This window comes from Talaromyces rugulosus, chromosome I (genome assembly GCF_013368755.1).
Source record: "Talaromyces rugulosus chromosome I, complete sequence".
Taxonomy (NCBI): domain Eukaryota; kingdom Fungi; phylum Ascomycota; class Eurotiomycetes; order Eurotiales; family Trichocomaceae; genus Talaromyces; species Talaromyces rugulosus.
The window spans coordinates 479,275-504,769 of record NC_049561.1 but is presented as its reverse complement, the minus strand read 5'-3'; the positions used below and the strand labels follow the sequence as shown (position 1 = coordinate 504,769).

The following is a 25,495-nucleotide window of genomic DNA, read 5'->3' as shown; positions in this document are numbered from 1 at the left end:
CTAAGGCCTGTACGATTATTTTTCCACTTTCTTAAAGATGTTATATATGTAGATTTAAACATTGAAGAGTGATTTAACTCCTGGTAGACTAATATTGTTCGTCTCCCACGACGAGGTCTGGATAGATGGCTCGCTCAATGGTGAGAGACTGTAGACAAAATGTTAGGTTTGCTATATCTCCAAACAGCAAAAAATCTTAGGATTTAGCACTCCTTCATCTATCAATCCTTCTTCCTTCGAATCTCGAGATTTGGCCTTGGACTCGATCTTAGAGTTCCCTGGTCTGTCTGGGCAGTTGGAGAGGCATTCCCACCGTGCATCGCAGACCGCTCCTGGGACGTTACGAGCTTCTTGTCGGTCCTGAGAGATCGAAATAAAAGGACTGTTCCGCCGACGACGCTGACTATGCTGATCAATGCTCTGTTTCGGCTTCTAGCAGGCATTTAGTATGTGATTTGTTTCCCGCTATAACCAGTTGGATCGACATACGATACTGTTGCCCTCCGGATAAAGCCCACCAGACTTCCTTCAGAGGTGACGGCCATGCTTTTTTTTTTCTGGGATCGCAATAGAAATTAAACAATGCTAGAATAGAGTCTATCGATCAATTACTCAATTGATGTGAAGGAGTTGTTGTTTTTCGGCTACACAAGTATGTCGTAATAATAGACTTCAAGACTCCACGCCCATTAACGGGACTGCTTTCCGATATGCAAGAGCAAATTAACTGACGTCAAACTAGGGTGCATGTTACAGAAAATATTTCTAGCTGCTGGTACGCTGTAAATGTTAAGTTCTATGTAGTCATGGTACGGCTGAACTTGGTAAATGCAGACAAACCTCGGCATACAAACAGCATTAAACAATCTCTCTCAACTTTTTCTAATAAACACGTCTGTTTGCAGTAATCAGGCTGTAGACTAGCCATGACTCACATGACATTAATGATGGACGAATCGACTGGCATGCTATGGTCGGACAAAGGCCGCCAGCCAGGCAGCAGTGTGCCCGCCAATGAGCGAGGCTGTGCATGCCCATGCGGCTGATAATCAACTTCTTTCCTCTCTCATCTTCTCTCCGACGTCTACGAAGTACGGATACTATCTGGATCGTCCAGCTAGACCGGTCGCTCTGTTGAAGATATCATTAAAAACACCCTCTTATACAAATCCGTGAAGACCAGCCAGAGACAGAGATGGCAGCCCCTCAAGATGCAATCGCGCCCAGCCAAACCGCTGGATATCCGGCCTTCCTATCCCAGGAAACAGTCGGAACAGCGATGGACTCCCCGCATAGAAATTCCATCAACCCACTGGCATCGGCTCGCCAAAAATCCGACAAACTCATGTCGAATCTGCGAATGCCTTTGCTGCTGTTCACCGACGACGAAGCCGATACACTAGTTTACATCGACGCGGCTGAAAGCGAAAAGGCACAGCAGCACCGCTGGGCCGCATTGTCGCAGTCAAACGGCAATAATGTTGTCCCACAGCGTATGCACAGCCGGAAAATACTAGGCGCTGGATCGCCCGTATTGAATATGCATTTTGAACCGCGCAAACAAGCGCGGGTCCGGCGTCGCTATGGGTTGACCAACAATATGCCCGCGGGCATCGCGCATGTCATTGACTTGACACCCCCCTCAGAGGGCGAGGATGCCGTGATCTTCATGACCGAGCTTTCGTGTCCGCTCGGGGTGCGAAAATGGGCCCAATATGCGACTACGTGGAGGCTTCCATCGCTTTGTGTCGGTGGTCAGGACGAAGTCGAATGGATCACAGTCACGGAGCCCGAGCCTGAACCTCAAGAAACCTTGCCGCTTAAGAAGAAAAAAAGCTCTCCAGCAAAAGAAAACAAGAAAAAAAAACAAGCTGCCAAACAGCAGCAGCCTCCGCGAATTTTGAATTGGAGCGGAAACCTGCCGACTTTGCGAGAAGATCCGCCTGAGAAGAAAGTCGTGGTCCCCAAAGTCGAGAAGCTGCCACCGCGAGTGACAACAGTCCCGGGGCTTCCCCTAGACTACTCGCCAATTCGTCACCGAACCTGTCTCGAGCGGATTCTGCATGCCCTTGAGGAGCTGAATCCGGAACTTGACACACCACCCAAACTATGGACGTTCTTCGCGCTTGCGAAGATTTTGGGAGTTGCCGAAAATCCACTCATCGGTGATCATGTAGTGGCCTGGCTGTATGCAGGCAGCAATCCCTTGTTTGTCGAAATCAATCCGGAGCTGGCGTATAAGATAGCCTGTGGGCTGAAGAATAGCCAGTTATGCCAGGACTCTTTTGCCATTCTCGTCGGCGAGGAAGCCCTGTCACTTTTGAATTCTTCGGTGCAAGGCCAGGTTCCTAAGCGTGAGACCGAGACTATGCATGGCCGGACCCGGGAGCAGCTGGATGATACCGAGATCCAGCGCATAGAATATGCAAGTAAGGCATTCCTAGACAAGATGCTCAATGAGTTTGTCGAACTTGCCGGCAACGAGATGTTATGGCTGGACAAACTGGTTCGGAGACACATCAAAGGGAAGCTGGAACCAAGACACAAATCGATGGTCGATGACTTTGTCAAGTTTTGCAAAGAATGTGTGCGTGATGGAATTTACAGAGTCTTGCGGGAGTCAAAACCAACGATTAACTCGTTCGACTACCCTATCGTTTCAGACTCTGGCTATCCTAATCTGAAATATCGATCCGCCATGGACAACATGCCTTTTATTTGTCGCATCTTGACACGTACTTTCTGGAAGTCTCTCCAGGAATGTCCAATTTTTCTTGATGGTACGAGTAGAGCAATGTCCGATCACTGGCATACCTCCCTTAAAGAGCTTGGGCCGATGCTTCCCAATCTAAAGCACCAAGATAGCGCAACTATCCGATGGATTAGCGGGATGGAATATGCCAATACAGAGCGCAGATTCCACATCAATGCGAACAATTTCCATGACTCCATGTGGTCTAGTGCTGCGATGCAGGGGTATCTTGAGATGCACCCAGACCTCACAGACATAATAGTTCGATTTGATTCCAGCCGATGCGAAACGGACATCACGCATTACCTGAGCCAGTTTGCTAATCGCGTCACCAGTGCTTTCACTGAACGCCTTCCAAGGAATGATGGTGTCAAGTTCGAACTGATTGACACACTTGTTAGTCTGGGTGAGGAAGAGCTCAAGTTCCTCCCTCTGTGGGCTGGTGGGAACGATGATGGTACTGGAGGCGTCTTTGTCGACCACGACCTCCCCATTGTCGAGTCTGGCGGATTCTCGACAGCGGGCCCGTCCATTCACACAGGCAGCACGGTGCCGTCAGAGGGCTCGATGAGTTCTTTTGACAGTATTCGCCCGGATGACGCGGTTAGTACTGTCCAGCGAGCCTCGCATGAAGCGACAGATAGCCAGGCTACTACGACTGTGCGCTCGGCATTCTCGACGGCGTCGTCTAGCTTCGAAATCGTCGGCGGCGTTCGGGGGATGGATATCCAGAGCGATCATAGTATTGCGGATGATATGGATTATGAGATAGGCGTACCTGACGATGTTGACGATTTTGTTTTTGACGGTTATGATGACAATGATGACAATGATGATGCTAATGACACTATTGGAGATTCAGATGGGGAGTTAATTTGATGCCCAAGGGCAAACACGATTAAATCACTGGGATATATAACGCACATTTTACTATTAAAATTTAATTCTTTATAACATTGACCTTTATTCTCTATTTCCCTAATGACGTATTCCAACGAGTCCAATATTTCGATTGGGTAACCCTAGCTGGAAATGGAAATTTCTGCGCCTTCCTATTTCGGCCAGGGTTCCATCGACCAGGTGACAGCCCAATTACATTGATAATGATAAGTATCAGCTATATCAACAGTAGGATCTGCGTGGATAAGGCTGGCGAATTATACGTGTGTTGTCGAATTCGTGTTGCTAACAGCATTGAGACAATGAAGAATTGCTTTCAAACATCCCAGAACGTGCCAATGAGACATATAAACATTGAACCAACTGTCCCTCATCCACCATAATAAACCAACAGCACTAGATGATTTCAGACATCCAACTCGATAAATTCATTTCAGTAACTCCGCAACCAAACTCCCTGCTGAAGGAACAAACCCCAAAATCCATATCAATTGATCAATCGGGTCAAATAAAAATGACGACCACGGATTTCAGCCGCTAGTTGAATCACATCTCAACTTCGAATCCCTGTTCAAAAACTCAAGGCCGACTGAGATGGTCAATTCGCAGCAACCCCCTTGGGCGGGTATTCCTTGCCCTCTTTCTCGACTCTGGGCGCGCAGACACACCATTCGGTTTGAGGGATGGCCTCAAAGACCATGGGGACGTGAAGACCGCATCCCCACCAGGTTGCTTTTTCTGTTTGGACATCAGTTCATTAGGTCAAGTTGGTGATGCGGACGAGTGGCAGCGGAAAGGCGCGCACGTACGGCAGGTTGAGCAGGTCGATTTCCGACACATGGTTATTGGCCTGTCACTTTCTTGGATGTTGAAATAATTGGTTTTCAATTAGAAGCTTCGTGTTGAACAATCGAAACTTCAGTGTTTAGTTGTTGGACACCAACTGGCGTGTTGAAGAAAGTATCGCAGTTGACGGTCGGATATAAATCCAGGGATCACCAGGCCAGGGGGCATTCTCGGAATTTATAATTTTTTTAGGCGTGCGGGGAACATGGAATGTACCAAGAGATAAGGACCCAATTGAAAACTGTAACAAGTTCCCCTCACCGGAAGCAAAAAATAAGATTTCGCGCGCCGAGATAAGCTGGAGATAAAGCAAGTAACACAATTAATTACACGGAAACACGTCGCGTATCTCTGCCGTTTGCCGCGGAGAACTGGGAAACCGTTATGTAATATCTATAAAAGACCGAGCAAAGTCTCTGGGAATATAAATAACTTTAGGGTTTATAAGTCGCTGTCATTCTTTAAGCGTCATGAAATACCTGGTCATAATAAATTGCATATATTGATTGACTGATGATCCTTTGGCACAAGATTATACAACCTGTGCATTCGACAACCAGAACTGATTGCCCTCCAAAAAAGCCGTAAAGTCAAGACTGTTTTGGTCGGTCGCAGGTCGCACTCCAATGTCGAGCACGTCGCGCGCGACCGCTCTAATCTGTCGATTGACCGACTGCGAAATCGCCCATGTTTTGCCTAGCGACCTGAAAACACCAACCGTCAAGGACAGCCGGTCGCGACGAGGGTCTGGTACCTGCCCGGCTTTGACCGAGTAAGCAGCCAGCTGCACGATCGAGCTGAGGACCAGCGCGCAGATAAAGAATGGGGTGTGCTTCGTCTCGGGCATGCGGATTGCGGCGAGATTCGATATCTCGCTCGCCGCTTTTACTGCCTTCATTGCATGAGAGTGGTGCGAGAATGCGGGCATCAGGCACAGGCCCGAGTGGCCACAGATGACTTCGGCCGCAACGGCCGGCGAAGAGAGGAGATCGGAGCGCGGGAAATGTAGGTAAATCGATGCACCATTGACAATCATCTTCGCCTGGAACATCATCTCGTCAACGGTTCCGTCAGCAAGCATCAGTTCCATTTTCGATTCGGGCAGGTGGTGGAACCACGAAACAATCCTGGCATCGACCGATTCCACTAGTTCTTGTTGACCGGTAACCATCTCAGAGAGCGAAACCACTCGGCCAAGGATACGGACTGCCTCGATTCTGTAGGAGAAAGACGAAAAATCGATGTCCTCGTCCGCAAAGACGCGGTCATCGAATTGGGCAATCGTAGGAGGAGATGCCAGCGGGAAGAGACCGCCGTCCTGATAGATACGTTCTTCACATGGCAGAGGCACTTCAAGCGGGATCGTATTTGCTGTAAAACTAGCTCTCACTCCGAGAGCAGTCAACATGCCTTCGATAACAAAGAGCTCCCACCAAGTCCGGCGCAGGCTTTCTTCGCGGATAGGATCAGCTTCACCCACTGTTTCCGCGAATGATCGCCGATTTAGCCCAATATCGTAAGCTAAATCCATGGCTTGGGCCAACATGGAGCCCGCTTCCTCACGTTCGTTGCGGGAATGAAGGACAATTGTAAGCAGCAGTAGCGCCTGGACCTTCTCCGGGCTTGGCGGTTGGTCTACGACCTCTGCAACAACATACGGTCGATATGTCTCGGGAGAAGCAGCAGTGGTGAAATGGGCCCCGATAAACTTGATCACTTGTTCGAGGTAATGCGGAGGAGAGTTTCGGAAGAGCTTGTGTAGCGGAGGCAGAATCGGATGTGCGGCGTGAAAGTTTGAATAGTAGACATCCACCAGGTATCCATCTGCCCCGACTGTCGACGAGGAGTCTGGGGTCAAGGGCGAGCGAGCGTTGACAACTTGCGACTGGATTCCTGACGGGTGAGCAGGAGTTTGTGCCATCTCCGGCGGGGTAGTTTGCGCTGGTGGTATCGTCGAGATGGGACCAGCACCGCTGCTCGGCATGTTCCAATTAGAAGGTATCTCTGGATTGCGGCCATCCAGCGCAAAAAGCCGTGGGTCAGACATCATTTGCGACGGGTCAGTAGGCGGTGGATCAGCACGACGTTTCTTCGAGGGACCCTTGTAGCCTCGCCGAGATGGTGTATATTCGCAGAACAGTTGATTAGACATGCATCGTCCGCACACAGGCTGTTGGCCGTCGCATTTGAGATGCTTCTGTCGACATGTCAAGCAGGCAAGCGGCGAGGGACCAGAAGGCTTGGACCCGCCAGCTCCCTTTCCACTGGCAGGAGCGGCATTCCCATTGCTCATATTGGAGGCATTGTGGCCGGCACTGCTCATGGACGTCGAGTCGAGCGTGTAGGAGTAGGGGCTTGTGTTCATGGTGGTTGATCGCAGGGCCGGGGTGGGGCAGATCAGATCCCACGATCGATCTGGAGTCAGTGCCCGCTGGATCCGAGACCGTTGATCGGTCTAGACGGTGGGAAGAAGGGAGAAAAAAAAGCAGTCCACGGCTGCTTCAATTCTGAGATGGTATTTCGGATTTCCGATCTGATAGGAAATGGGCGCAATCAAATGGTTTCCAGCACCTGCTCGAGGGGCATCCGCAGTATATCGACAGAGAGGTCACACAATCGAGCACGCGCGCCGAGGTCAACGCAGCGGCAATCAGAGGGCAGAGAAGAAGAAATTGGGCATCAGTGAAACCGGCGACTGGGAGGGAAAGAGAAGAATCCAAGTATATATGCGAAGAAGAGACGAATCGGGAGTTTTAAAGACGGCCGATAGGTGACATTAGGTCAAGCAGCTAAGAAAATGTACACGGAAGCGGAGGATTTGAGTAGAGAGAGAGAGAGAGAGAGAGAGAGAGAAAAGGGTAAGAGGAAGGGTCACGCAGTCTCAGTATTCATTATCAGAGCAGCAGCAATTCGAGGAAGCAAGACGACGACGAGAAGCCAGGAAGAAGAAGAGAGCGAGAGAGAGAGAGAAACGAAGCGTTTCCCCTCGCGGGATCTCTGTTGCGCTCCCGGCCCAATCAGCGCGACCCTAGTGGAGCTTACTCGTACGTACTTTTATTAATATTGCAGCCAGTGTTATTGAATTTTATTACTACTGTTAAATAATTCACTGTAAGATCGCGTCTCCTTGCTAACCTCCCTGGAGACTTTCCGGGACAAAACGAAACCAAAAAAAAAAAGCCGCTGCAGCCGAGGCCCAGACCGTCTATTGAAACTATTCCCAGTGGAGCTTGACGTGCATGTATGCAAGTCTGGAGGACGCCTCGCTGTTACATTATTTACCTATTTACCCTGCATAGCTTTGATTAATAAATATTTATTAGGACCATTTTTTTGTGTGTGCATATGCATGCGAATGAGCCCATCCTGTCGACCGGCAGCACCAACTTGTTAGGAGAACCGCGAAGGAGAAAAATAAACTATGTGGTTTAGTACTCTTAATTTGGAATAATTAAATAATCTGCCATACCTAATACTATTAAATATATTTTAATATTCATTCTACGTGGTAGTACCGCGTGGTCTATGATTGGGCGGGTCCCGCAGCTCGAGAGTCTAGTGTTGAGCTGTCCGCAACTGCAGATGTCGCCCAGCTCCGTATCACTGCATCAATCGATCAAGGGCACTGACTTGCCATCCACCAGACCAATTCAGACACGCACAGATTCTCATCGATTGATCAATCCTGCGCCTCGCATCAGAACTCCCTCCAAGGTTCGTCCGTCCGCCTAGCTTCCCCCGGTGTCCTGCCTTGGCAAACCTGCAAGCTGGCCAGAGTCTCTAACGCTACCGCAGCACCAAGAACAACATCACTCTTTACCTCCATTCAAACCCAAAAGAAATAAAACCACCCACAATGATCTCCGACGACGATCTCTTCAGCCTGGCCATCTTCCTCGGCTCCGTGGCCATGCTCCTCATCGTCCTGTACCACTTCCTCGAAGTCAACGCCAAGTCCGACGGCCAATCCGACAGCAGTGCTGCAGACTCGACGGCAGCAAAGAAGATCCCCCTGGGCGCTGACCCTGTTGCATTTACGCCAGGCTCTGCTGTCGCTTCCAAGGTGAAGCCGCGGTAGTCTATTTCGCATGCATCTTTATTTGGTTGCGCGGGGAAGCGGTTGAGGGGAGGAGGGAGGATAAACTGTGTAGATATAGGTATTGGGAGGGTCCCAATTGAATGAATGTATCACTGTTTCTTTTTTATTTCATGTCGTTGTCGGGTTCTTAGAGTTAGGGTCATCTATTCTCATCGTTTCAAGCAAACTAAAACTACATCGCTAAAAGCTAACATCGCTAAAATAATAGTCTCTCATGCTTTCCTCCCAGCTCAAAACGCCGTAGACCCGAACTCCTTGCAGATATCTATCCGTGACCCAACTAAGACGAATCCTCTCGCTGAAACCAATTGTCACCATCAGCCTCCTCTTCAGATACCACCTGGTAAAATTCCTCGTCGTTCACGATTGCCTTGTTGCGTTTGGGGTTGGAGAATTCGCAGCCTTCTTGCTCGAGGCCAATTCCGACGCGTTGTTGGCGTCGTCGAACAGCCAACAGGACTTCCTGCGCTTGTTTGTCTGGCTTCTCGGTCCCATGCACTTTGTAAAAGGCCTTGATCGACGATTTCGATTCGACGGGGTAGATAAGCGAATCGCTTTCTCCGGCCATGCTAGCGTCTGGAGTAACGATCGATCCATCGGCGGTCAGGTAGCGGTCAAGCTCAGTCACTAAGTCCAGAGAGAGAACGCCCGAGTTTCAATAAATTGCTCATCATACTTCAATGACAGTGTGCGAAGTGCTCGTATTCTCACCAGTTGCTTTGACAGCCGGTCCATCGCCATATTTCCACGCCAGCGGTTCAATATGGGCTTGTTGTACATGCTCCCCAAGGCCGTCACCCACGTACTGCGTGTTTGCATTTGGACAGCTGCTCCACTCGCAGCTTGTTTGTCCGACCACGTGAACTTTGTCGACGTGTCGCTCCAAGGTATGGACATCGTGAAGCTGCGCAGGACACGACGCCCACTCACACGTAAACACAGGGTACGAAGGCTCGGGCACCGCCTGACGGACGGGGGCTGCAGCCGCATTCCTCGCCGAGCCCGCAACCGCTGCTTTCAGAGCTGTCTTGGTGGTGTTCTTGTTCTTCGCGCCGGGCGGTCGACCGCGACGACCAGAGCCTCGCCCCGAAGTGGGTGCTCCAGCCATGCTCCGAGCGTTCTGGGGAGTAGAAAAAGTGAATGAATGAGACTGCAGAGGATCAGAAGGAGCCTGCGCGTTGTTGAGAGAGTCCGAGGTGGGGCCGCTCTTATCGTCGCCCGTATCCGCACGTGACTTCTTGTCGCGGCGGCGTTTGCGAGGAACGCGCGGAGGCTCTGCCAGAATATCTTCGGCCTGCACCACAGGCATTGACGGTCCACCAGGGTCGACCAGGTCCCACCGGAAGCTTTCGAGATCCGACTTGACGCTGACGCCGGTAAAGATATCGAGGAACTTTGCCAGGTGGTAGTTCAACGGGCGCTCAGAGGGATGCCGTCCCGCCGCAATCAAGATATCGCGCGCTGCCGACTTGGGGTTGTAGTACACTCGTTGCAGAGCCGCCGAAGGCTCAAGCAGCTTGGAAATACGCGGGAAACTTTTGAGTGAGTTCAAGCACTGCTCATCGTCGGGGTCGAAGTCTTCAGTGTCGGGCTCGGCGACATGAGAATCCCCAGTGACAGGCGACCCCGAACGTTGCCCTTCAAACGGCGGTGGCGAGGTCGTATCAATATCCATACTGTCCTGGTCAAGCGTGTGATTCAGCTGACGCTCAACAGAGGGGCCCTCTAGTCGCGACAGCTTGGAAAGACGAGGAAAGGTCTCGTCTTCACTAGGCTCATCAATGTCCTCTTCGTCACTGCTTAGCTGCGATAAATCGACAATCTCGGAGAACAGCCGTTTCTTGGCTTTCTCTGCTTTTGGTCCAAGTCCAAGTACCGGCGGGATCAGGGTGCTTTGCACCGCAGGCTTTCGTCGATACGATGACGCTTTGTTTTTCGGTGGAGCTGATGTGCTTGGTGTGCCATTCTCCATAGGCATAGACGAAGTCGGGCCAGCATTCCCATCCCAAACCAGCACCTCTGCTCTTGGGAGTTGTGGAGGGTGTTGTAATGGCGGAGGCCCAGGGGTCTGTGGATTTTTCTTTGGCTTTGCTTTTGGCTTTGCAGGAGCTGCTGTTCCGGGGAGAGGAGTGGGTTGAGGAGCCTGCTGTGTGGGCTGTGCGAGCGTCAGACCAGAAGCCGAAGGTTGCCCATTCGCGTCCCCCTTCTTTGGCTCTTGGCAAGCATTGTTTCCACTTGCAAGTGCAGGGACCGCTGCCAGAAGATATCTGGCCAAAGCCTGTCTATCTAAATCGAATCCCCGAGACTCCAATTGCATGCACAAGTCTGGATAAGAAGGATTGTTTCGTAGCAGTAGCATCAGAGCTTCCGGGGAACATTGTTTCTCCAAGTTCGTAGGGTTCTTAGCCAGGTACTCTGACGCGGCGCGAGCTAGCTTTTGTTGAGTGGAAGCCGGCCATGTGGCATCTTGAGTGGCAGGCTGGGTAGACGTTGATCCGGTCTGGTTTTCAAGTGCAGCTGCAGGGTGGGTTATAGAAACCAACTGCTCAACAGCGGAAAAGGACTCTGGGGCTTGATTAAGCATAGAATTGACATTCGCTTCAGTTGCCAGTGCAGAGCCGCTCTCTTCATTTTTATCCTTTCTCCTGCGTCGCTGTGCAGGGAACCTTCCCAGGTCTGGCATACCGTCAATCAGATGATTTTGTGGAATGCCCTTCTTTTTACTTGTTGACTTTGGTGTCTCATTTGTAGTTATTGAGGCGGCTTCCGCGGCAGTTCCGGTTGCTGATGGATTCGAATTGGTATCCTGCTGTCTCTGAGTAGGTGCTGGTTGGCTTCCAGCAGGGGTTTTTTTGATATCATCCCATAGCTTAGAGAACAAAGAAGGGTCTTTGGCCCGCATCCCCTTTAACTTTTCGAGCATCAGTTGCATCTCAGCAGCCATATCATTTCCCCCTTCCTGCGCCTTGTCACCTGCTTTCTTCTTAGGTGCTCTTCGTTTAGCCGGTTTTTTCTTCGTAGGAGTTGATCCATTCCCGGTAGTAGTGTCTTTCGTCGCAGTAGCTGCTGCTGCAGCTTCGGCCTGTGCCTTGGCTTCCGCTTCTTGTCTTTGCCTTGCCGCTGCTGCCTCTGCCTCTGAGGCTCTGGCGCGCTCCTGCGCAAGAAGATATTGTTGGTTATACAGTTCATTAGGATTTATGAACTGAACTTTTGGCGGAGAAATCTGATGTGAACCCGCAGTCTCGGCGCCGGAGCTTGGTGGTGACGTACCTGGCCTATTTCCGTGTCCGGGTGGGTGTCCGTACGTTGTCGAGGCTGGTGTCGTCCGTGAATTGGATATTCGAGATGAGTTCTTATTTTGCGCAGATGTGTCCAAGGGAAATGAAGAGTGGGTATGAGTCTGGGCGGAGGGCATGTTCGCCATAGAATGCGGTAGTGGAGGTGTTCTTTGGTCATTGGACCACTGCTGTGTATGAGTTTGAGGATTTGCTCGAGACGGCGGATTCCGTTGTTGTTGCGACATCTGAGAAATATTGTTGGCAGGTTGTTGCCGCGGGACGTTATTGGAAGTTTGTTTAGCAGGGTGTCCATGCGAAGCTGTACTTGGTTGTGCCAAGAAGCCAGGTCTCTGAGACTGTGAGTCGTAGCTCCCTGTTCTCCCACTGGCTAATGAAGTGTGGTTGGAGGTTGAAGATGTATAGTTTTGTGAAACTGTTCTACGCGCGGCTGGATAAGGACCTCGACCGTCTTGCCTCGACGAGTTATACCCTGGTTGATCAGGTATGTTTCGGACCGCAGATTCCAGTGCAGAAGCATAGACCAAGCTATTCAACCCCGAACTTTGTAACTTGTCCTCTTGCGTCTGCGCGACTTGGTTATTATGGTTATTATAAGTGTTGAGAGGATTCGACAAGTCTCCGGGTTGCGAAGGATAACTGTGGGAACTCGAGTATACGTCGTTATTATCGGTGGTTGTCCTTGAATTGTTAAGCTGCTGGTTATTATAACCGGTCGTTGACGACGCGCCTTGGTTATTCCAGTCATATGTTGCTTCCATATATCCTTGGGGACGAGGTTGGATAGGCTGACGGGTGCCCGCGTAATTATTATTCAAGTTCCGTTTACCGCCATTGTTGTTGCTGTGTTGGTATGAGTTATAGAAGTTCGGATATGAAGACATGCTGCGACAGAATTTCGAGCGTCGAAGCCAAATCACGTATTCGCTAAGTCGGTTTGATCAATATTTCCGAGGATGCTCTGCGATAAATGCGAACGAGGGGAGGCCGGAAAACACGCATCGCAGATCTCGAGCAGGCGGCAGCTCTAGCAGCAGGAGCAAACGTGGCACAACTCCGATATACGCGGAGGTTTGCTGGCTCATGAAAAGCTCGAGATACACGTCGCGCCGAACGAACGCTGAACCTCCTGCGGGACAACTCGAATCGAATCCAAACTAATTTGGATAGGCGCGACGGGGCATCGCCTACCAATCCGGAGCCTTCAGCTTAGCTCGGTCATGTGATGCACAGCAAATATTTAACGCTAACAATTGCTGGTTCTGTTTTCTCTTCACGTTCTGTATGCACTTGCACCTCAATTCCACCGAACTGATACGCCATTGAGAACAACAGATGATATCCACGTCGTAAAGGGACCGACAATGCATGGACTCGAAAGAACAAAACATACGCTCGCGTTCACGAACTGGCCGCTGGTCTTGAGCTTGATGAATGCTTTGAGAACCTACTTTTGCTATGAAATGCAACGCAACAGCACGAGGTTGAGATCTGAAAGGGAACTCGATCTCGACACTAATCTTACAGGAATCTCCTACGGCAAATAACCTATTACTTTGGCCATTCTTTACCTGCTTTTTCTTGCTTTACATCATAGCCATTTGGCAGCAACATCCCTTCGGAATCAAGATTGTTCAAATTCAATGACTTTGACCCTTCTCTTCCTCCCATTCTGAGTCTTGGAAACTCAGCATGCGCCTGATTATCTCCGCATTCACCCATTTATTCATGGTTTATGAGGTAAACGGTTGGCGTAGATCAAACCTCGGGATGCGGAGTTATTACCGCTTCTCGACTCGCCTGCAGACTCGCACATAGACTTTGGTCGATGACCGTGCGGGTTTGATGGCAAGGTACATACTGCGTAGGTGGTTTTTACTCAATGTTAACATCAATTGATGTAGAGAGGATTCATTCTACTAGAAAATTCATCAATCACAACAATTGGCGCTATGCAAAACTTAATATTCCTAATAAATACAATCCCTGAACTGTGATAATAAAGTATACAAACCCCAAATACTGAATAAATACTGAATACAATTCATGAATCATTCGGATCAATCCATCCTACTCGCTCTCCTTCCCCCCAACACATCGATCCCATCCCGGCAATCCACAGCCCATGCCAACAAACAAATAAATCAAAAACACAATCACAACGAACAGCAACACCATCACCTTGACATTCTTCCACCACATGCGCCGGCGCAGACCGCGCGACCGCATTCGAAAATCGTGCGCACTCCCGCCGAGCCGATCCGTCTTATCGACCAGCAGATCAATCCTCTCGCCGCGTTCGAGAACCCGTTCGATATTCTCCGTCATGATGTCGCGCACGCTATCTATTTCCCTGCGCGCCGACGCGAGCGAGTCCGATGGCGGCGCCGTATTGTATTGCTGGAGTAGAGCCCGCAGTTCAGCGTTGTATGCAGCGCAGCCATAGGCAGGCAGCGCAGAGAACTGGGTGGTTGAGGGCGGGTATGCGGCGAGGAATTTGCGCTTCATTTCGAGTAGGAACGCAAATGGGATGCGTCGGCCTTGCTCAGCGGTGGCAACGACGAGGTAGCTAAGGGATGAGTATGAGGAGATTTCTTGCTGGTTGCTGCTGTTGCCATCGTCGTGAGTGCGCCCGGAGGGCGAGTCGGCAATGTAGTGAACGAAGAGTCGGTCGTGGGTGTAGGTCAGTTTCTGGGGTTTGTCGTGCGTGATTTTGGGGAGGATGATTGATGCCAGAGACGAGGCTGAGGTCGAAGAGGCACCGGGTGACGAGTGTTCAGCTAGAATCGTCGTTCCATGTGCTATGCAGGAACTGGAGGGTATATCAGGTCAGCTTCTGCTATCATGATGGATCGATCCTCTGTACTATGTAGTCGAGGGACTGTCACTTACTAGAGAAGAGAGCTCGAAGGCCGCGATGACGACGCCATATTGCCGTTTATATGTTTATGGTGTGAGATGGCCGACAGTCACAGTGTCAAAATTTTGTTTCAATGCTTCACAGAGTAGACAGCTTCATTGCTCTGGAGTTGACTCGACGCGCGGGTGGACCTGTGACGTCGGTCGTATTTGCGCACGTGACTTCCTGGCAAACCCGGGGTCATTTAACCTGTCAAGTAACAAAAATCAAAATACTGACTCAGCTCATTTATTAAATATGGATTGATGGCCAAAATTTCAATCTAATTGATAGTGCAAATGCTTTATGCAATGTACAAGTCAAGCCTGCTGACATGGATTCATCCACCTTGTAACTCCCATGCATTGGAAACCAAAATGAAAAGTCTATATATCAAAAGGATTGGGTATCTCTGTATGCTTGAGTTATGCTCGGAATGTTGGAAAATAAAAAGGAACGAAACCCTCCCCAGACAAAAGAGAAAGAAAAATCAACTTGGACGTAAAGGAAAAAGGCTGTGTGTGGTGCAGTTCTTCTATGATGCTCCCCCTTGGGAAACTCTTTCATCTCCACTGCCAGAATTGTCGTACGAGAAACTGTTTGCCTTCATGTGGCGGAGAGCTGCAGCACGTCGGGCTACAACATCTTCGCGTTGAACCACATTCCTCAATGCCTCGCTGGCCTGGATGAGCCCGTCGATGCTGATTGCATGGTTTGTCATCTGGTGATTCACGTAGGTGTAGACTGCAGCTGGGGTAGAGCAGGTAGTAAGCAGCTGCTGCTCGTTGAGCTTGAGCAAAGCGAGGGCAACTTGAAACAAAAATGTGCTTCCGCCACCGCTTGCTGATGCTACTTCTTCTTCCTCTGCAGCCTTGTTTGCGCCGTTTCCAGTAGCAGCGGATGTGCCTTTGTCCCTATTACCTGTTTTGGCAGCACCAGGGGCTCCATTATGGATTGTGCTCGTAGCGTTGAGGCAGAGCACCACGTCCCATACGCGATACAGGGCTTCGGCTGACAAACAGTCTGTGAATATAGATAAGAACCACTGGAATGTCAGTGCCTCCAGCTCAATTCCAAGCTCTTCAAGATGCGCGGACAATCTGGGGAGCACTTCTGTAATGTACTGGCGCAGAACCTGTTGGTCCGCTCGGGATGCAAGCAGGCCGTGGTCGTAATAGTGCTGAGGGAGTATATTTTCAATCATGGACGTTAAAATCCAAAAGGCGTCTTCCGCGGTCGGCGTTATCAGCAGCAGAGACGCAGCTATGAGATTCATTCCCTGACAGTATCCAACCTCGGGATTGCGGCGTGAATATGCCAAAAGCACGTCCCTTAGTTTTGCAACACCGGGTCCCTTTCGGAAAAACACGTTATCGGTCAATGTGCGATGGATGTCCATATCAATTTGAGAAACTATTGCAGCATCGACATCGACAGCGCTCACTCCTTTAACAAGGTCATCGTAGTAGCCAGGAACGCGCATTGCTGAAGCGCCGCTACACTCAGCCCATACTTTGGGCCTATGAGCAACGGGGATGCCGGAGAGCACCAGTGATCGGAATTCGCGCCACTTGTTACGGCCGACTTTGCCCTTGTTTCCCAGACCAGCAATACCCACGACTTCTCCATCAACCAGTGCAGCTTCTGGTGTGCTGAGCGACAGGTTTGCACGATCAGGATCCATCGCTGCTGCGGCCTCGCCTTCTCGTCGACGTTCAGCACGAACCTTGCGGAGGAATTCATTCCATTTGGTTGTTCGGTCTCGTTGGAGAACGTCATGGAGCTCAGTCAATTGTTCAAGAAGCATTTTCACTGGTTCTTGTTCGTTGACAACCGTGAATGTAGTTGTGGCTGGAGGCCGCACAGCTGCGTTGGCAAATTCCGGGCTGTCTGCGACGATAGCTGAAGTCGAAGCCGTAGGCTGTGAGCTGGAACCGACAGAGAGGGCTCCGTCTTTATCTAGGGCAACTGAAGATGCTTGTCTCTTTGGGGCCCCTTCTGATGTAGCAATGCCAACGATGGGCGCCGCCGAAGGAGTGTGCGAGAGGAGTTCGGTGGGACGCGTAGCGATGCGTAGATAGTCTTGCCAGCGTCTTGTGATCGGACCATCATTGTCAGCTTCCTCTATGGAGACGGGCGTTCCGGCAGAACTAGGGCGTGTCTCGCTACCTGGCTGGATACTTCCATAAACGCCGTCGATATCATCAGTAGGATCTTCGCTGCGATAGCTGCTGATCGTCTCGGCCATGCTGTTTCGGTTAGCTTTGTTCTTCAGCAAAGTCGCCTCTCTCTGTCTCTTTTTGCGACGCTGGTCATAAATAAAGCCGAAGCGATCAGTTAATAGGTCTCCTGGCTGGTAGTTGCCGTATATACTAGTAAGAGTCGGCGGGCGAGACTCCATAGGCAAGATGGCATCCATCTCAACAGGACCAAGGTTAGATGCGGCAGTTTCATTACTGCGATCCGCGTTGGGTGGATTGAGTGGGCTAGCCCCAGTGGCGCGGCGTTGAGAAGCTCTATTAGCTGCGGGTGTAGCAGAAGATGTGCTCGGAAGAGTGTTGGAGCCGTTGTAGCTATTGATACGTTTCAACGCTGCCACAGCGGAGAGACTGCCTTTATTCGAGGAGTTGACAGCACTCTTTGCATTGCTTTTGAGCTTGTCTTGACCCAACGAAGATGCACGACTCCGGTCGTTGGACGAGGGAGCAGGGGTGTCTTTGTTCTGAGAACCACCGGCGAAGAGCTTCACCGTCCACGAAGTAACGGACCTAGAAGACTTTCGTGAATGCACGCTCGAAGCATCGGCGTTCTTTGAATCGGCTGCTCTCGCCGGAGATGTAGCGCGACTAACGGGAGGCTGAAAAAGTCGATCATCGAGCCCCTTGCGACGTCCATGGGAATTGTTTGATAAATTCGCACGTCCTGTTGAGTCTTCGAGGTCATCGGCGTCAGTAACCACACTACTGGCACGGCTCGTCTTCCGGCTGGTATTAGTACTTCCGAAAATATAGTCCTGCCACATGCGGACTGTTCCCGACTTTCGCTTCGTGTTAGATTCGATGCTGGAGGAACCAGACTTGGAGTCGTCGTCGTTGCGATGTGGGCGCAGCGTCGCATGCAAATCGGCGTGATCTGGCTCGTCCTCCCCAACCGGGTCCAGCATGGCCTGGTCCATAAGGCCGTTGATACTGGGCTTTGGGAGCGGCTGTTTCGAGTCTTCTACATCGCCGGCGACTGACGCAGCTTTCGAAGCTGGGTTTTCTAAATCGTAAAGACGTCTCTCGGTATCCTGGCTAGACACCCCGGATTCGCGAAGCATCTTCTTGAGTTCCCGCTCCCGTGCATCAGCTCTGCGACGCAGCTTCGAAATCTCGGCGTCGCGGATCGCAAGATCGCGAGCATACTGTCTCACCACGGCAACAGCGCCACTTCGCTCCAATAAACGCTCTATGTGCGCACTGTCGGCCAGGTGTAGTGCGCCGGGCATTTCGGTGCTTAACAGAGAGTCGTCAAACAAAGCAGATCGGCCGGATTGCTGAGACAATGACGAAGTGAGCCTGTCCAGAGCAGCTTTCCGGCCGCGCCTCACGTCGGCCGAGCCGTCTTCCAGGTTGCCGGGTTCCTCTGACAGTGTTTGGCTAAGCCCATAACTTTGGGGTGGTTGGGTCCGCGATGCTTCGGGCGATCCGTTGGGTGAAAGGGAGGGGAACGAAGTCAGGTCGGCGGTCGTCGTGGTCGATGTGTTTGTCGTAGTTGAGGAAGCGATAGAGAGTCCAGACAGGCGCTTGGCTTGTTTCGGTCGGAGGGATTTGTTGCTGCTGTTGTTATTGTTGATTCTCTGGCTACGGCGAGAGGACGAAGAGGCCTGCGATGAAGAGCGTCGTTGCGGCGTGACGAATATCGAATCCGCCATAACCACCTGGTCGAATGTGCACGCGACGATACGGAGTGTGAGCGGATACCTCGAGGCTTCATGGGAGCGCCAAATCTAGGATGACGAGGAGCGACAGTCGAAAGAGAGGAAGCGAACAAGAAAAAGGTATGACTCAGTAGACGGAGAAGGGCCTGGATGGACGTGGAATGTAACGCGAAGGGATAGACCTAAGACATGGGAACACAAGCGACCAGCAAAGACGGGCGAGGCCAGGCATCGGACGAGGACGAGGGCGATGTCAGGACAGGCGAGGCGATCGATGCGTTGTTTACTGGCCAAGAAAGCAAGCGGTGGTGGTGATTCTGATGGTGGTGGTGGTGTTGTCGGCCCAATGCAAACTAGTGAATCTTCCTGATCCCTAAGTCTAACAATGACGTGCTGCTGCAGGTCACATGCCGCGCTCCACTCGCCCCGCGACAAAACAACAACAACAAAGGCCATCGCGAGACATGTACGCTTCCCTTACAATGCTCAATGATATAACACCCTTACGGTCATGGATTCAAGACTTATATACCGTACTAGCTGCACTACTAACCCAACTTCCCAGGCACAAAGGGATGTCCCGCACTGAGCCCTCCGCACACCGTCACAGCCTGGCCGTTCATGTAGCTGCTCTCATCGCTGCCCAGGAACAGTGCCACTCTCGCGACTTCGTCTGGCACCGCTCCACGCTGGAGCGGGTTGAGCTGACCGATCTTCTGCTGCGTGCCGCGGGCGCGAGCTGCGTCGTACATCACCTTGGTCATCCCCGTCTCGATCACGCCGGGACAGATGGCGTTGACCCGGACTCCTGTGCCAGAGAGCTGGTAGGACGTCGTCTGGGCGATATTGACCACCGCCGCCTTGGACGCCGAGTAGTCTGTTGGCCCAGCATTAGACCGGAGACCGGCCACCGAGGCAGTGCAGATAATCGAGCCCGAGGGAAACGGTTTCGCTTCCGAAGTGATTTTCATCGCCGGCGCGGCGTATTTGACTGCGAGAAAGACACTACAAGACCGAAAAACACACAAGGTTTTTTGTGTTAGCCCAGTTTATAGAAAGTATTTATACTAATTCCCGACCCCTCGACTCACCCAAGTGTATTCGTCCGTAGCGTGTTCATGAAACCATCCGAGTCAATGTCCGTAAACACCTTTGGGGTGCCAATAATGCCCGCGTTGGCAAACATCACATCCAGCCGGCCATATCGAGCAATCGCGTCGTCGACCACCGCCTTGACTGCGTCTGCGTCGCCCGCATCAAACTGTCGCGTGTGGACATCGACGCCCGGATAGAGCGACTCGATCTCGCGCTTGTGCGTAGCCAGGTAGGTTTCGTCGTAATCGCACACGTAGACTGCCTTTGCACCGTTGTGCGCGAACTGATGCGCACTTGCTCGTCCGATTCCGAGGGGCGAATTGGCACCTGAGATGTGAGTTAGTCTTGATTGAATGCGATGGAAGTCGGCGGGTGAGAAGTACCCGTTATAATGGCAACCTTGTCCTTGAGTCTCCTACACATGTCCGTTAGCAAGCAATCCCATGCATTTTATTTTTTAAAAACATTAAAACAGGTGAACTCACGGGCCTACAGAGTCCCCGGCGACCGTGCGAATTCGTGGAATGTCCTCAAATGTACCAGCGTCCGGGATACCTTCAACGAGCTGCTGGCTGAGCGCCTGTAGACGTCGCTTTGCAGTGGCCGTCATTGTGAAAAATAAATTATTAAACAATGCGACAAAGTATGCAACCCGGAAGAGGAACGAGAGAAGGACAGAGAAAAGGAAAGGTGAGAAATAAGCTCAGCAAGATACCCCAGGTTGCGGAGAGCCGAGGATGTTGCTGGCTGAGCTAGTTGGTTGACCCGCGGTTAACACGGCTGCTGCTGCCTTGACAACCGCTTATAATTCATTATCGAATTATGAACTCAGAAACCAAGAACGTATGGCAATTATTGAATAAAGTAAACTACGAATAGTTACACATACGAGATTTACACGTCTCTTTCAAAGACGAACTGAATTCCTTGTCACACAAGTGGTGCATTGTTTCTCCAATATATCAATTCAACAATTTCGATAACTACACATAAGAGACAATCCAGGCCTGACACTAGTCGGTCATTTTGAGGGAGAAAAATAAAAAGGGAAAGAAAAAAAGGAAAATACACGGTTTCCTACAACTGCTAGTGTACGCCCAACAAGAAAGCCCAGAATTCTGTACAAAAAGGCGGGTGAAAAATATGATGACAAAAAATAATAAGAAAAAAAGCAGACGTAATCCATAGGGGAAATTTGATATCAACATAGATCAATGGGAAAATAGGCTCCTTTAGCTGTCGAAAAGCATGTAAATCCGGAACGGGAGAAGAAAAAAACGAGAATAATTTCCCAAGAGATTGGATGAGTGGGGGAAGCACAGCAATTCCACTAGATAATTCCAACGCCAGAAAGAAGACAAAAATACCGCATCGACAGTGAGAGTTGTCCTCCTCACTGTCGCGGAACTGAGAGGTGCTTTTCATTTGTAGAATTCACCGGGTATCACGCTTAAGAAACAACATGGGGGCCGCTGGGGAGCACAATGTCCTGGCTGCGTTGTTTGGAAACGGCAGAAGGTTCATTGTGGTCGCCGTAGCCCTCAGTCTCGTGGAGATGTTCATCCTCATCCTCGACGATCTTGGTAGGAATGTCTCCAGGGTTGTACTGCTGGCTGGATCGCTCAGCAAGAGTCGACGTGCTGACCATCGACATTGAGGTGCTCGACCGGTTATGAACCAGGTCTGGGGTGGGAGGAATGCTAGAAGTGCGGTTGTCGGCACTGTAGTTGCTGTCGCCCTCGCCCATTTCACTGCCCTCATCACGAGACTGCTCGGATGGTGCAGCATGTCCTTCTTGTTTGATAGAGCCTTCCTCGTTCTCGGCATCTTGGGCGAGATGCAAGCCCTCGACAGCGGCGGCGCATTGCTCGCTGATATTACGAATAATGGCAGCAATGGCATCCGTCTTGTCCCTCAGGTAACGATCGCTGACATCAGTTGAGCTCATCTGAGAGAGACGGCGCTGTGACTTGTCCATGTTCTGAAGGTGGTTCTCCATTTCAGGGGACACATTGTTGCTGGTATCATTGAAGCTGTTAGATCGGCTCGAGAATGCACTAGACAGACGAACACGGGATCCTGGTCGGGAAAGACGCTTCATAGACTGGGGGCTCTCAGTCTGCGTACGAGCGGACAGAGACTCGTTCTGGGGTTGGCTGTTTTCCATGGTTTGCTGCTCGATGTATTCGCTGACGTCGGGGGAAACGGCAAGGTTGCGAATGATGTGCTCCATATGGTGGGTCTGGCCCTCGATCAAGCTGCGCAGGTGCACTACAATGCGCTGGGCTTCGTCGCGTTGACGAGAAAGCGAAGCACTGCGGTGTTCCATGGTGGAAAGATCCTTATGGTTGCGCTTGCGTTCCCGCTCCAGCTCCTCGGCAATTTCTTGCTGGAGAACCAGAGCTTCCAAGGCATCGTCACGCTGCTTTTCGGTGCCGGAAAGACGAAGAGTAAGGCGAGCGACGTCGTCTTTCTGCTGGTCGATGAGACCACTGAGGCGACGGTTCTCGCGCTTGTGGCCTTCGATCTTGATCTTGAGGTCGGATGTCTCCTTGGTGAGCTGCTCGGCAAATGCCTGGAATTTGAGGAACTGAAATAGATGTTAGTTTTAATATCAAAGATATCGAGATAATTTCGTACCTGCTGCTTCCAGGTTTCCAATTCTTCCACCAAGAAGTTGTTGCGTTTGGTGACCTTGGACAACTCGGTGTCGAGACGTCCCTTGAGGTTGATGAAATCCTGCCAGGCTTCCATGGCATCTCGAGAGTATTGATTGCGTTCGCGAACAATTTCATTCAGATGTCTCATGGACACCTTGGTCATAAGTGGCTTCTTCACGGAACCACCAAAAAGGGCCTTGACACCAGTGTTGCGTCCCTGATGTGTGTTAGCGAATCAGTCAATCAACAAAATCTGTGTAGTCACTTACAAGTTTTTCACACACGTGGTCCATCACACTCATGACACCGTCCTGGTTCCACCAGCTGGGGTCCTGAACACTCTCGACCTCGCCCTTCATGACGATAATCTGGCCAGCCGGGACCAGCTTACCGCCGCCATACGCCGATCGCAGATGGGAGGGAACTCCGGAGGGAGTCACATCGCCGCTAAGAGCCTGGGTAAGACGATTGACGAACTTGGTCCGTTGTTTGGGGTTGAGGACGTTTGGTGGGCTGGAAGTCAAGACAAAGTTTCGGTCGAGATCAACAACCAAGGCATCGGATGGGGCAGTAAAGAGGGAGCGGCATTCGACGGAAATACCGAGAATGTAAGGACCAGGCTCTTCTACGAGCTCCTTGGCATGGCGGGCATGCACTACGGGGACGTAGAGACCACTCCACTCGTACACACGCACACAGAAGCGAATGGTTTCAGCGGCAACAGTTAAGATGGCAGGGTGGTGACTGCTCAAAATAATTCGGCGGGTTGGCGACACGGCTGCCTCGATAACACCGACAATGTTAGGGATCGAGAGACAGCTGAAGAGCGGCCACATGGAGAAGTTCTGGAAGCCAGTCGGCGAGGATGGGAACTGATAGCAAAGGGCGTAGTCTTTCATATCAATGCGGACCAAGTCGTTCAGACGAGGCGCGGGGAAGCTGAGAATTCGAGAAACCTCCTCGGCATGGAACAGGTTGGTAGCCTTGTTCCAGTGGATCCACATTCCACGGAGATAATCTCCCAGAAGATCGTAGAGGGGGTAGCGGGACAAGAAGCTCAAGCAGTACGGGATCCAGTACGTCTCATCGGGGTTGTCGTAATAGTCGGGCTCGGTCTTCTTGCGCAATTCGCGAATGGTGTCGGCTCGCTTTTCATCGGCACGGGACCATACCTTGAGGGCGATGCCGTAGAGAGTGTGAGAGGAATCCTGTTGGAGAACAAAAGAGTGATGGACGCAATGAGGCTGAGATTTGCCCGTGCAGATTTCGACATCGTGTGGGAAACAGGTCTAATTCGACGTTGTTAGCTGTCTTGCCCTTTTTTGACTTCCAACCTGAAAGACTTACTCTCATAGCGGCATGCAAGGAACGTGCGATTTCATTATCCTGCTCGAGTCTGGGGCTGCTGCCGAGGATTTCGGGCAACCAAAACTGGCCCACGGCACCTTTCATGTGCTGGACTTTGCCCTGGACTGGCGCGGGGGCCTTGACCCATTGGGCGGGCTCACGGCCAACACCGCATACCATGTAGGCATGGGTCAGCGTCTTGGGTGTTCGCTGGGCCGGCTTTAGGTTGAGGGTCGAGGGAATGGGCTGGGTGATGCGGGAGTGCAGCGATGAGGTCCGACTGGGAACAATGAGAGAAGTGTCGACCTGGTCCCTGGTGACGGGACGGTCTCGCGTCGACGGACGGACAAAGGAGGAGTGGTCTCGTAACGAAGGTGCCATGGTGGATGGGTGGAGAGGTGTATGGGGAGAATTTCCCAGAGATTCTGTTCTGGTGCAGGTTCAATTGGTCACGAAAGCGGACGAATATAGAAAATGCACGTCTCTCGACCGAGTGTAGAGAGAATTAAAACTTGAAAAAAAAGGCAACGTAATAGTCCCGTTCACAACCAGTGTGAGGCTGTATCACACATCGCCTGGATGAATGCGGAGAGGCGTCCTTTTTGACGAGAGAGAGCAGACAGATGGACGGTCTATCTGAGATTTTCCCAAGCTGCAGGAAAAGCAAGAAGAAAGAGGAGAGAGCGAGAGAAAGATACGGGCCCGGACGAGACGGGAGAAGAAGCTTCAGGTACAGGCAGGACCTGCAGGGCTAGCGTGATCGTGGAGCGAGCCAGCGTGAGCAGCGAGCAGCAGCAATAATTTCGGGCGACCCCTGAGCGCCGAACGGGCGGCGGGGATTGGATCGAATGCGCTGCGAGATACTGGAGACTGCCCGAGCACCACGCCTTAGTGGCTCTTAGCAGCCGGTCCGTCGCCTGTCCGGTCCACGCAGCCCACACGGCGGCACGCTGTTGGCGCGGTTTCGTCGTGCTTAGTGTCTGACGGTGGTGACAATATTCAAACTTTGTCCAGAATCCAGCCAGCCCATGGACACTGGACAGTGGGACACGGAGAAAAAGAGATGAGGCGAAATAATAGGAGAGAAAGAAAGAAGATGCGGGTCGAGGGAAGTAGCGCCGCGGCCTTTCCCGCGCCGCTCAGGAACCGCTAGTCCGTTCTGGGCGTATTGTTACCGTATAATATACAGCTCATATTTTTTGTTATGTACTCTTAATGATAATAATTTATGATCTGTTTGCTGCGCTGAAACCTGAAACCGCCGGCCCTGTTCGTTTCAGACCGTCCCTTGCGCTTATCATGCCCGCGGTCTCGGATATGTATCCTGCTTTTATTATGTGGAGTGCTCCGTACCGTGTATCAAACTAACTATACACCACCATCCAATGTATCCTAATCCCAGACTATCAGCGTCTAGTGAACAATTCTTTTTTTTTTTGGTTGAGCAATGACCAGCAGCTAGAGCGATCAGCGTCAGAAATTATTTGGCCAAAAAAGGCTGCATGTTCATAGGGAGAATGCGCATTTGCGCATGGATGCCGCTGGATCTCGAGCTCACCGGTGACACATGCCAGAAACTATTTGCAATAGACAGACAGATCTCGCCATCTTTATTTTAATATTTGTCACCACTCACCCATGATCCATGCCATCCGCCATCACAAAAGGCGAAAAAAAGAAGG

At 51.2% G+C, this 25,495-nt stretch overlaps 8 protein-coding genes across 8 annotated transcripts; 2 read left to right on the top strand and 6 right to left on the bottom strand.

Annotated features, from left to right (window-relative positions):
- Positions 1-221: 221 nt before the first annotated feature.
- TRUGW13939_00152 (uncharacterized protein) lies at positions 222-545 on the bottom strand (the record flags this gene model as incomplete). Its single annotated transcript, XM_035483367.1, has 2 exons — positions 222-432; positions 490-545. The coding sequence occupies 2 exons, from the start codon at positions 543-545 to the stop codon at positions 222-224; spliced, it is 267 nt and encodes an 88-aa protein (XP_035339260.1).
- A 650-nt stretch (positions 546-1,195) lies between these two features.
- Positions 1,196-3,631, top strand: TRUGW13939_00151 (uncharacterized protein; the record flags this gene model as incomplete). Its single annotated transcript, XM_035483366.1, has 1 exon — positions 1,196-3,631. One exon carries the CDS (start codon positions 1,196-1,198, stop codon positions 3,629-3,631), a length of 2,436 nt encoding a protein of 811 aa, XP_035339259.1.
- Positions 3,632-5,030: 1,399 nt separating this feature from the next.
- On the bottom strand, positions 5,031-6,863 carry TRUGW13939_00150 (uncharacterized protein; the record flags this gene model as incomplete). The annotated part of the gene is made up of 1 exon (XM_035483365.1): positions 5,031-6,863. The coding sequence occupies one exon, from the start codon at positions 6,861-6,863 to the stop codon at positions 5,031-5,033; it is 1,833 nt and encodes a 610-aa protein (XP_035339258.1).
- Positions 6,864-8,354: 1,491 nt separating this feature from the next.
- On the top strand, positions 8,355-8,841 carry TRUGW13939_00149 (uncharacterized protein; the record flags this gene model as incomplete). The annotated part of the gene is made up of 2 exons (XM_035483364.1): positions 8,355-8,561; positions 8,806-8,841. 2 exons carry the CDS (start codon positions 8,355-8,357, stop codon positions 8,839-8,841), a joined length of 243 nt encoding a protein of 80 aa, XP_035339257.1.
- A 36-nt stretch (positions 8,842-8,877) lies between these two features.
- TRUGW13939_00148 (uncharacterized protein) lies at positions 8,878-14,823 on the bottom strand (the record flags this gene model as incomplete). Its single annotated transcript, XM_035483363.1, has 4 exons — positions 8,878-9,224; positions 9,309-12,820; positions 13,968-14,705; positions 14,786-14,823. The coding sequence occupies 4 exons, from the start codon at positions 14,821-14,823 to the stop codon at positions 8,878-8,880; spliced, it is 4,635 nt and encodes a 1,544-aa protein (XP_035339256.1).
- Positions 14,824-15,327: 504 nt separating this feature from the next.
- TRUGW13939_00147 (uncharacterized protein) lies at positions 15,328-18,705 on the bottom strand (the record flags this gene model as incomplete). Its single annotated transcript, XM_035483362.1, has 1 exon — positions 15,328-18,705. The coding sequence occupies one exon, from the start codon at positions 18,703-18,705 to the stop codon at positions 15,328-15,330; it is 3,378 nt and encodes a 1,125-aa protein (XP_035339255.1).
- A 554-nt stretch (positions 18,706-19,259) lies between these two features.
- Positions 19,260-20,416, bottom strand: TRUGW13939_00146 (uncharacterized protein; the record flags this gene model as incomplete). Its single annotated transcript, XM_035483361.1, has 4 exons — positions 19,260-19,716; positions 19,803-20,133; positions 20,190-20,221; positions 20,292-20,416. 4 exons carry the CDS (start codon positions 20,414-20,416, stop codon positions 19,260-19,262), a joined length of 945 nt encoding a protein of 314 aa, XP_035339254.1.
- Positions 20,417-21,256: 840 nt separating this feature from the next.
- Positions 21,257-24,194, bottom strand: TRUGW13939_00145 (uncharacterized protein; the record flags this gene model as incomplete). The annotated part of the gene is made up of 4 exons (XM_035483360.1): positions 21,257-22,396; positions 22,447-22,683; positions 22,736-23,755; positions 23,814-24,194. 4 exons carry the CDS (start codon positions 24,192-24,194, stop codon positions 21,257-21,259), a joined length of 2,778 nt encoding a protein of 925 aa, XP_035339253.1.
- Between the last annotated feature and the right edge of the window lie 1,301 nt (positions 24,195-25,495).